The sequence below is a fragment of the Crocuta crocuta genome, unplaced genomic scaffold (assembly GCF_008692635.1).
Source record: "Crocuta crocuta isolate KB4526 unplaced genomic scaffold, BGI_CrCroc_1.0 scaffold30, whole genome shotgun sequence".
NCBI lineage: Eukaryota > Metazoa > Chordata > Mammalia > Carnivora > Hyaenidae > Crocuta > Crocuta crocuta.
Window position 1 is genome coordinate 11366865 of NW_027528345.1, and position 12053 is coordinate 11378917.

Consider the following 12053-nt stretch of genomic DNA (forward strand, 5'->3'; position numbering starts at 1 on the left):
GTTTTAGTCTATAGTCAATACTTCTATTATCTGTTAATGTAACATTAAGATTATAGGGAGAGGGCAAGAAACTGTCATTTGCAACATTTTTTATTATTGGGCAAATTGAAAAACAATCACAATTTCAGTAAATGAGGATTCATTAGATAAATTACGGCATAAAGAATATTTAACATAAGCAATTTACAAGAGAAACTAAAAATAACAGAATAGCATTCAATAGATTATTTTAATAAATATATAAATATACACACAAACATATACCTAGAAAAAAAATACCAGAAGAAACTGTATGCAATGTAATGTTNTTTTTTTTTTTGAGAGAGCAAGCGAGCGAGAACGAGCATGTGTGTAAGCAAGGTTGAGCAAGAAAGAGGCAGAGACAGAGGGAGAGATAATCCCAAGCAGGCTCTGTGCTGTCAGTGCAGAGTCTGACATGGGGCTCAAACTCACAAACTGTGAGACCATGACCTGAGCCGAAATCAAGAGTCGGAGCCACCCAGGTAACCCCACATACTTTTATAATAATGAAAGATAAAACAATTATTTTTAAAAATGAGTGCTGCCTAATTTGCAATCCACAGGCTATCTCTATACTCTGTCTTTCCCTATACCTCCTGTTACTCTAAGGATTGTCCCTATTCCCTAATACTTTTTTTTTTTTTTTAATATTTTTATTTATTTCTAGGAGAGAGAGAGAGACAGCGTGAGCAGGGGAGGGTCAGAGAGAGAGGGAGTCACAGACTGAAACAGGCTCCAGGCTCTGAGCTGGCAGTCAGCACAGAGCCTGACGCGGGGCTCGAACCCACGAACCGCGAGATCATGACCTAAGCGAAAGTCGGACGCTTAACCGACTAAGCCACCCAGGCGCCCCAATACTTCTTTTATCAGAGAAAAATTTGAGCCTAATAATAAAGTAATGACAAAGAGAAGAGAAAAAGTTTTAAAACATAACTCTTTAATCCTACATATTTATAAATGCCTACAGGTGCATGGCTGGCTCAGTTGGAAGAGTGTGTGGCTCGGGGTTGTAAGGTCCAGCCCCACATTGGGTGTGGAGATTACTAAAAAAAATAAACTTTAAAAAACATAAAAAAATAAAAATAAAATTGCCTATAAGTAGCCTGCATAATCCATACGGATGGTAAGAGATTTGTCTTTCAAAACAGGCTTTGTTCTTTTTTTGCCTTAGCCGCAAAATTCAAATTCAGTATTCAAACTTAGTAATTAAATTATCACCAGGCCTTAATTATCTATTCCCTCTACAACTTCTACCTAGTTTTATTTCTTAATTGTTATATTTTGAATACTGAAGCTACTTTAATTACCTGTAGATGCAGACAGAACATAAAGCCTACATAAATTCACAAAGCAACATTACAACCAAAAACATCACACATTTAGTAGCCTAACTATATCAAATTTCAATATGGCCTATGTGGAGTATGTGTTAAGTGCCAGGACTAATAAGACAACTTATTTTAACTGGCATAGGCATCTGTAGCAACTTTCAATGATCTCTGATGATAAAAAACAATAAAAAGACATTAAATGCATCCCACGGATCATTCTAAAACTTCATTTTGGCTTTCGTCTTCAACCTTCTTCCCCAATTATCAAAGGTCCATAATAATTAGGTATTAGGGTCATTCTTTTTTTTTTTTTTAATTTTAATGTTTTATTTATTTATGAGAGAGGGAGAGACAGCGTGAGCAGGGGAGGGTCAGAGAGAGAGGGAGATACAGAATCTGAAGCAGGCTCCAGGCTCTGAGCTGTCAGCACAGAGCGCGACATGGGGCTCGAACCCACGAACCGTGAGATCATGACCTGAGCCGAAGTCAGACACTTAACTGACTGAACCACCCAGGTGCCCCTATTAGGGTCATTCTTAATTAGTAACAAAACAGATTTCAGTGTTTGTACAACTGTGTTTCAATTCCTAACGACCACTCTGGTGAAAGTATGAGCAGGAAGTGAAAAAAAAAATGCAAGATAATCAGTGACAGAAGTGAAAAGCCCAGAAAATCAGTCTCGGAATCACTAAAAACTGACCATGATGCTGTTTTCTTTTTTTCTTAAATGCCGTTTTTTAATAGAAAGAAAAAAGAGGAGGAGAAAGGACTTTTGGTCACTTTTGAAGATAATCCAAACCTCAGTTAATCCATGAATCCATCAGGGACTGACCAAATAGAAGGACTTACTGATTTATAAAGAGCTTGCATATGGGAAGATAATGAAAGAAGACATATTTAGGACAAACACAACCTAATTGCATTTCCCAGACTTACCCTTCCCCAAGAGAAAAACTGCTGTGGGAACTGTTGAAGCCAGGTGATGGGGAATTATTGACATATGTGATCTCAGGCCATGGAGAACACTAAAAACAAAAAACAACTGAAATACTGAAAAAGTACATTTGACCCTAGTGTCCCACTAAAATACTATTACCTGAATAGCATATCTTGATTAAAAAAGTCTTAAGTGTAATGAAGAGAAAATATACCCAGGACAATTAAATCTTGACCAGGCAAGAAATTGTGGGGGGTTGTTTTATTTTTTAAAAACTCATATAACAACTGATATACAGTATTATATTAGTTCTAGGTGCACAACATAACGATTTGATACGTGTATATATTGAGAAATGGTGGGATCTTATTTTCAGAATAAAAAGTATTGATTGAAATGGTCACCAAAAGAAATCCTTTTACCTCCGTGAGTATTGTTGTCTCATAAGAAGGCTGGTATTTTTCCTTTTCATGAGGTGTTCGTTTCTCCATTTTCTCCCTATCTGTTTTTTGCTTTCTGTCTGCACCTTTGGGCTGAAATGAGAAATGTTTTGTTTTGACTCACTGACTGAATTTTGAGCCAATAATATTATTTCTAAAAGCTGAAATAGTCACATGTGAAACAAGGATTATGCACAATAACGTAAACACAAGATGCAACCTTGCATCTAAGTCTGAAAATAGGAAACATAACTTTGATGCAGTTAAAAAAGAATAAGTGATGTATAGTTATGGACATGGAAAGATCTCTAAAGCACAGAGGTAACTGAAGAAAGCAAGCCTCAAAACAATTCATATAGTGCAATCCTATTTATGCTTCAAAGAAAAGATGCGTATACCTATGTACATGTGTATATAAAAGCACAGAAGGGACTAAAATGATGATGCTAAATTAGGACAGTGGCGACCTCTGAGAAAGGTTGGGGAGTCGAGGTTGGGGAGTCGAGGCTTTTAAAAAAGAGGGACTTCAGTCTGAATACTTCTGTATTAATGAATCTTTTGCAATGAGAACAGATTTATCCGTGTGATAAAAATAAAGACCAAAAGAACAAACGAAAGTCAAATACCAATGTAACCAAACCTATCAACTTTTCAGAATTTTGTGAGCTTTTATAAGAGCTTATAATCTCAACAGACTTTAAGAGCGTGAAAAGCCATGTGTTTGCCTCTATCTCCCTTTCCAAGTTCCCCTCCTCCCATGCCCATCCCCATATAAATCCATGACCAGACATCTCAGTAAGTACCTCAAGGACTCCAGCTTAGACTGAGTTTTCACAGTTGTTGAAAAACAGACAAGTGGACTTTCTGACTTGGTAACTAATGTTAAAATTGAAAGATGAGGGGCAAGGGATACAGGGACAGCAAGTTGCCCAGGAATACCTTGAAGACTTTAATCTGGCAGCTGGCTGAGTGTAAGTGCTCAGTATATTCCCCGTTTTCATTTTCCTTGAAGGTATCAATTTGTACTCGGAATGGCACTCCCTTTTCTCCACCGTGCTTCCTCATAGTGAACTCTGTGCTAATGCAGTGCACCTGCAAAGAATAGAGCGTCCAGGTTTCAGTACTGCTAGCCAGCCAAACCAGTCAGCAGTATTTTTTGAGCCACTACTAAGAGCAAAACCTTAAAAAAAAAAACAACACTATGAACACCTATAAAAAACTTTTACCCTAGGGACCCCTGGCTGGCGCCATCAGTAGAACATGCAACTCTTGATCTCAGGGTCCTGAGTTTGAGTCCCATATTGGGCGTAGAGCTTACTTAAAGCCATATATATAAAATCTTCAAAACAAAACAAACAAAAAAACCTTCTACCCTCTTTTTGATCTTGAAGAAAGTATATTCTAAAGGGAGAAATAAAAATAACTTATTTACAAATGAAACAAAGTAAATGTACAGATCCAGTGCTAACAAAAGCTACCTGGAGGAACTAAATTCATTAACTGTTTCAAAGAATACAGAGTTAATATAAAAGAGAAATGATTTCTATTAGTAAAAGTCTCCTAGACTTTAAGGTAGAGTTTAGAAAGCAGAGGCACCATCCATGCTAGGAAAATAGCATCCATGCTAGAAAGCTCACAGGCAGTAGTGGAGAAAAAAAGGTTTGCAAGGCTTGCTTGGCTATGGCATCAAGTGAAGACCTTGGTGAATCTTAACCTTGAAACCTTGACTGACCACTTATTAGCTTAGATAAATTGTTAATTTCTCTAAGCCTCAAAGACTATTCCTAGTCCACAGGATTACTGCTGAAAGTTTTAAATAAGATCATATATACAAACTGTTTACTTAACATAGTGACTAATGGGAAGTACTCAATAAACCCTAGCTTTCTTTATCACAGATAAGAATTTTAAAGGATCTACTCCACACAAATAATTGAATATGTAAATCAAACTTTAAGCATAAAGATGTTCAAAATAACTTTATGGAACAACCTAAATGCTAAGTAACAAGGAAGTTATAGTACATCCAGAGACTGGAACATTATGTAGCCATCAGCAAGCATGTTTCTGTTTTGTCATACAAATAAATAAATTGGGGAAATTAGAATGGCAATTCAGACACTCCTCATTGCTCTCAGGCAAGTGTTGAGGAGTCTGGACTTGACAGGTTGGAGCCCTGTAAAAATCTCAAATGCAACATGTTTTATCCTTTAAGAAGCAAACTGGTAGTAAGAACGCTCTTCACGACTGAGCCCATGTGCAAGGCCCTACCTGAATGAACACAGATGTCCGCTTGGCCGGGTCCCACAGGAACTCCACTGTATTCAGCTGGGTGGGGTTAGCCCTAGGATCGATTATACCCACAGACATTGGGATATCTGAGAAACAAAACGGTAACCATTGAACAATTCTGAGGACTACTGGGTTTAAATAAGAAAGCACCGATTGTTTTATTATTGGTCCTCGTTACCAAGATTTTTATGTATCACAACCTAAACCTCTTTTTGCCAATGAAAAGGGTTTGATTAGAGCTAAAACTAACCTAAGTACTTTCCTTCTGAGTATCTTTTTTCCACTTTAAAAGGTTTTTTTAAATAAGACAATTTAAACGCAGTTTCCTTTTAATTTGCCAAAATTCTACCTAAAGACAGATTTAGTCTACACACTGGCTCTAAAATTGTAATATAATCTGCTTCACTTACAGTTTTAAGATTAGTGTTACTGAGAGAAGAACACTAACAAGATTGCTATAGAAAGATAAAGCAGAATGTCTGAAAAAAGGCAGAAGCATTGTATTACAGAAAGAGTGGGAAAAATTTAACACAGAGATCGATGCTGGCTTTGAAGTCATCGAATAATCCCGTAACAGAGCAACAAATCTGATACTCAAGAGGGAATGAGCCTTAGTAGAACTGTTCTATTCCACATAACATATACTCACTCAACTATCATTTCCTGACTTCTATTAATATTCAAACTGGGGAGACAAAGCCAGGCTGATATTATCAGCTACAGTACTAACTATGCTACAATTTTTTTTTAATATTTTATTTCTTTCGGAGAGAGACACAGCATGAGCAGGGGAGGGTCAGAGAGAGAGGGAGACACAGAATCTGAAGCAGGCTCCAGGCTCTGAGCTGTCAGCACAGAGCCCTATGTGGGGCTCGAACTCATGAACCGTGAGATCATGACCTGAGGCAAAGTCGGAGGCTTAACTGACTGAGCCACCCAGGCACCCCACTATACTACAATTTTACTGTTGATTCAAACAACAAAACATTAAGTGGGTCCCACAATGTTAGTTGTGTTGTATTCATCCTAAAATCAATTTATCAAATTTATCTCAAACAGATATCAGGATATCCCACATGCGAATCGGTGTTTCTTAGATAAAGCTAGTAGGTACTTAGATTTGTTTAACAGTTATGTTTACTAGTAGGAGATTATGACCAGCAGGAGATCAAAGACACAGATGCCAGGATTAAACATACATTCATGAAGAGAGACTGCCTGCATGTTTGTAAAACAACTTCCCTTAAGCCTTATGATTTTTTTTTTATGTTTTATTTTTTATTTATTTCTGAGAGAGAGAGAGAGAGAGAGCATGAGCAGGGGAGGGTCAGAGAGAGAGGGAGACACAGAATCTGAAACAGGCTCCAGGCTCTGAGCTGGCTGTCAGCACAGAGCCCGATGTGGGGCTCGAACCCACGAACCGTGAGATCATGACCTGAGCCGAAGTCGGATGCTTAACCGACTGAGCCACTCAGGTGCCCCTTAAGCCTTATGATTTAAGAAAAATCAATGCTAGAGGCGCCTGGGTGGCTCAGTTGGTTAAACGTCCAACTTCAGCTCGGTCAGGTCATGATCTTGAGGCTCGAGAGTTCAAGCCCCACATCAGGCTCTGTGCTGACAGTTCAGAGCTTGCAGCCTGCTTCTGATTCTGTGTCCACCTCTCTCTCTGCCCTTCCCCTCCCTGCCTCCCTCTCTCTCAAAAATAAACAAACATTAAAATTTTTTTTAAAAACCAAGAAAAAGAAATTCTACTCTGTATAGCAAAGTAGTAGGGTGAAAAATATAAACTGCAAATCAAGAGACATAGATTCTAATCTCAGGTCTCTTACTATAGGTAAAACAAACCCTATCTGGCTCTGAGGTATTAGTAAAATAAAAAAAAAATTGCAGCATTTGGGGGAAAAAAAACCTGGCTCCTTTTATAAACACTCAAAACATCAGACCCTGAAGAGCCAAAACAATCTTGAAAAATAAAGTTGGAGGTCTCACATTTCCAGATTTCTTTTTTTTTTAAATATTTTTTTAAATGTTTTTAATTTATTTTTTAGGAGAGAGAGAGAGACAGCGTGAGCAGGGGAGGGTCAGAGAGAGAGGAAGTCACAGGCTGAAACAGGCTCCAGGCTCTGAGCTGGCAGTCAGCACAGAGCCCGACGCGGGGCTCGAACCCACGAACCGCGAGATCATGACCTAAGCGAAAGTCGGACGCTTAACCGACTAAGCCACCCAGGCGCCCCACACATTTCCAGATTTCAAAACTTAGTACAAAGTTGCAGTTACCAAAGTCAGGCCAGTGTGGTCCTGGCATAAAGATGGAGACATAGACAAATGAATACAAGAGAGATCCCAGAAATGAATCCTCACATATGTGGTCAAATGATATTTGACATAGGTGCCTAGACCAATCAGCAGGAAAAGAATAGTTGTTTCAACAGATAGTTTTGGGAAAACTGAATATCCACATACAAAGAACGAAGGCGAACTCTTGCTTTATACCATATACACAAATGAACTGAAAAATGTATCAAACACCGAGATGTAAGACCTAAAACTGTAAAACATATCAGGAAAAGCTTCATTTGGGTTTTGCAACAATTTCTTAGATGTGACACCAAAAGCACAGGCAAGACAATAAAATTAAACACATGAACTGGACAACATCAACATTTAAGACTTTTATACATCAAAGGACATTATCAACACAGTGAAAAGACAACCCACACAGAATGGAAGAAAACATTGCAAAGCTTATATCTGATAGGTGGTTAATATCCAGAATATATAAAGAACTCCTATAACTCAATGACCAACAGCAAGAAAACAAACAACTGGGTTCAAAAATGAGGAAAGGACCTGAATATACATTTCTTCATAGCAGATACACATATGGTCAATAAGCACACAAAAAGACATCAAACATCACTAATCATTGGAAAAACGTAAAATGGAAAACCATAATGAGATACCAATTCACATCCATTAGGATGGCTACTATTTAAAAAAAGGAAAATAGGGGCACCTGAGTGGCTCAGTCAGTTGAGCCTCTGACTTCGGCTCAGGTCATGATCTTGCAGTTCAGGAGTTTGAGCCCCACAGCAGGCTCTATGCTGACATCTCAGAGCCTAGAGCCTCCTTTGGCTTCTGTCTCCTTCTCTGTCCCTCCTCTGCTTGCATTCTGTCTCTCTCAAAAATAAAAAACATTGGGGAACCTTAAGAGTCTGACTTTGGCTCAGGTCATGATGTCACACACGGTTCATGAGTTTGAGCCTCGCATCGGGCTCCGTGCTGACAGCTTGGAGTCTGGAGCCTGCTTCAAATTCTGTGTGTCTCTCTCTCTGCCTCTCCCCTGCTTGCTCTCTCTCTCTCTCTCTTAAAAATAAGTAAACATTAAAAAAATTATTAAAAATAAAACAAAATAAAAAAAGGAAAATAGTACATGCTGGCAAGGAGGTGGAGTAATTAGAACCCTTGTTCACTTCTGATGGAAATGTAAAATGTCCAGCTGCTATGGAAACAGTATGGTGGTTCCTCAAAAAAATCAAAAACAGAATTATCACATATGATATAGCAATTCTGCTTCTGGGTTTATACCCAAAAGAAGTGAAACTAGAGACTGAAATAAATATCTGTATTCCTTCCCATGGTCATAAGCTGCATTACTCACAATCACCAAAAGGTAGAATCAGCCCCAGTGTCTATTAAAGGATGAATGGATAAACAAAATTAGGTATTTATACACAATGGAATGATATTCAGCCTTAAAAAGGAGGAAAATTCTGATGCATACCACTAGATGAATGAAGCCTAAGGATTATGTTCAGTGAAACAAGCCAATCCCAAAGAGACAAACGCTGAATGATTTCATTTATCCGAGGTACCTAGGCCTAGAGTAGTCAAATTTATTCAGACAAAAAGTAGAAATGGTAGTTGCCAGGGGCTGGGATTGGGGTGTTACTGTTTAATGGTTACAGAGTTTCAGTTTTGTAGATGAAAATAGTTCTGGAGATGGATGGTAGTGACAGTTGCACAATGTGAATGCGCACTGAATAATTTACTTTAAAATGTTTTAAAATACTTTTATGTTCTATATATCTTACCACAACTAAATTAAAAAAAACAAAAACAAAAATAAAATCACCCTAAAGTAATGACTGTTATGGAACTGAAGTGTTCCAACTTCAATTTTGGTGTTGTCATCGCAGTAATTTTTTATGCTTACAGTCAATAACCCCTTCGGGGTTTATGCTAATTGAGCCCCTGAAGCATCTTGAATCACGGTAAACATCAAGTAAAGAAAACTGATTCTCAGACCATACTTGTAAGCATTTCCTGGGCAAGAGCTTCCCTGAACTCACCAATGTCAAGAATTCTATCTCCAGGTCGGTTCCACCTCCAGCCCTCCAGCTGCTGATGTTCAGTGTACTGTAGTCGTCTATCATGGAACACCACACGGAATATACTCTAAAAGGAAGCAACACAATCAAATGATAGTAGGATCCTTTAAAAATCAGTCTGACCTGCCAAAAACAATGAGATCTTGCCATGTGCAACAACATGGATGGAGCCAGGGTGTATTACATTAATTGAAACAAGTCAGAGAAAGACAAATACCATATGATTATACTGATATTTGGAGTTTAAGAAACAAAGCAGATGAACATATGGGAAAGGGGGAAGAAAAAGAGAGAGAGGGAAGCGAACCATAAGAGATCCTTAAAGATAGAAAACAAACTGAGGGTTGATGGGGGTGGGGTGGGGGATGGGCTAAATGAGTGATAGGTATTAAGGCGGGCACTTGTGATGAGCACTGGGTATAATATGTAGGTGATGAATCACTAAATTCTACTCCCGAAACCAATATTACACTGATATGTTAACTAATTACAATTTAAATAAAAATTTGAAAAAATAAAATACATAAAAATAAAAATCAGTGCTAACCCAAGAAAACTAGCATAAGTTACCTCCAGTTGTTTTTCTAGATATCATCTAAAATTATTTTTCCTAACACCTGTTTCACCCTAGGGGCGCCTGGGTGGCTCAGTCAGTTAAGCAACTGACTCTTGGTTCGGGCTCACGTCATGATCTCACAGCCTGTGGGTTTGAGCCCCACGCTGGGCTCTGCGCTGGTGGTGCGGAGCCTGCTTGGGATTCTCTGTTTCCTTCTCTCTCTCTGCCCTTCCCAGGTGCTCTCACTCTCTCTCTCAAAAAATAAATAATAATAAATAAACTTTAAAAAAAAGACCTGTTTCACCCTAAAACCCATCATACCATACCAAATTCTACTGCGGGGGAAAATCTGTAAGTGCTCAAATATAATCTTTATAGTTACTGGTACCATATTTAAAACTTGGCTGTTTAATCAGTCCTCATGGACTGGGCATAAGGGATTCCTATTAGAAGCATTTCTACAAGTCTCTACTCTTACCATGTAATATCCAGCTCAGCTCTTCAGATGTGTATGAAAAACTCACCAAGTTCCCTGCTTGCTAACCCATGGCACAACACTGAGGGGAAGCAGGGGGCTGTATCTATCAGCTTTCCTTGTGTTACTTGTGTTACTCTTGCTTTGTGGAGCACCTTTGTGGAGGTGCTCACTTATATACCCCCACCAACTTTTACAGCTGCTGAGCAAACCCCTCAGTCCCAAATGTGTACTGCTCTAAGTCTAGACTAAAATAACCACTATTCATCAACAGTAATTTCTGTTTGTCTTGTTACTGGACCAAGTATCCAAAGACATGTTGGAGCTTTTCTAAAAATTTCAAGGCAGTTACTCTATTCCACCCAACACAACCTCACTGAGCCAGGAGACTACTTTAACATGGAGCAGTAAGCCTGTTTCTGCAGCTGTGAAAAATCTATGTGAATAAGGAGGGCTCACTCTCACTCCAAAGGAATTACAGCTTACCACTCCAGCAAACTGTAGTAGGTAAGAGATACCACCAAGCCCTTAATGGAAGCAAAACAACATTACCCAAATAGGGTCAGTAAAAGAATGTTGTGCAGAGAAATGATTTATTCATTTTCTTTTACCTTCACCAACTTGCCATTAATTTCTGGAAGTTCTCCAAGTTTCCTATTGTCTAGCATACGAATTTCATAAGACTGTCCTAGAAGAAAAAGTAACTACATATTATATTAATCATAAATTAACTTTGCAGGATGCACAAAGAATAAAATTCAGCTGAATATGCAAGAGTATAATATTATTAGTATTATTAACAAAACTATAATCCTTTACCATGTGTTAGGCACAGTGCTAAGTGTTTTCATACATTCTATAATTAACTGATACAATTCTCAAAATTCTTATCAACCCCATTTTTACAGATAAAGGAATTGAAACACAAAGGATTTAAGCAACTTGTCCAAGGCCACACAACTGATAAATTGAGCTGGGTAAGGTAATACTTCTCAGTCGGTAACCAATGAATAGGGATGTCCAGGGACCAGGGATTAGAAAGCAAGAGGGAGACAGTAACTAAAAATGGGCAAGTACACAAAAGAAGCCAGTAATATACAATAAATATGACATTGAAGTGAAAATCTCTGAAATAAGGCTTCAATCTGACAAGTCACACTAGAAAGATGTACTTTTCACATATATGTATACCTAATAAAATATCAGCAATCCAGCACATCTTCAATAATACTAACAAATAAGGAAGCATCTAACCTTGATTGAGATATGTCAGGGTTTCATCATGGAGCTTCACTGCTGGAGAGGTGGCAGCACAAAGCACATATTGAAAAGGTAGGATTTTATTCTCATTATCAGGGGGTAAACTTGACTCTTCTTGCTTAAAAATGGGCAATGCAAGGACATCACTGAAATAAAACAAATAACTTACATTAACATCTGACAGTGCTGCAAGAGTAGATTTACGGTGAAACAATTTAACTGCAATTTGCTTTGGAAAACTATAAACATTATTCACTCTGATGAAGTTTCTTCCCAACCATTCAGTTCAGATTACCTGCTGTGATATCCCCCACACCAGAACAACGTGGGCAATGACAGATAGATACTCC

At 38.2% G+C, this 12053-nt stretch overlaps 1 protein-coding gene across 4 annotated transcripts in view; it reads right to left on the reverse strand.

Annotated features, from left to right (window-relative positions):
- Positions 1-12053, reverse strand: part of TFCP2 (transcription factor CP2) — a 47494-nt gene that overhangs the window by 6713 nt on the left and 28728 nt on the right. For all 4 annotated transcript variants that reach the window (XM_077753402.1, XM_077753401.1, XM_077753400.1 and 1 more), the window contains exons 2-8: positions 11698-11849; positions 11055-11131; positions 9374-9479; positions 5001-5107; positions 3669-3821; positions 2712-2822; positions 2289-2377 (exon numbers count right to left, since the gene is read on the reverse strand). In XM_077753402.1, coding sequence (XP_077609528.1) covers positions 2289-2377; positions 2712-2822; positions 3669-3821; positions 5001-5107; positions 9374-9479; positions 11055-11131; positions 11698-11849 — 795 coding nt within the window. The remainder of the gene's footprint in view (positions 1-2288; positions 2378-2711; positions 2823-3668; positions 3822-5000; positions 5108-9373; positions 9480-11054; positions 11132-11697; positions 11850-12053) is intronic.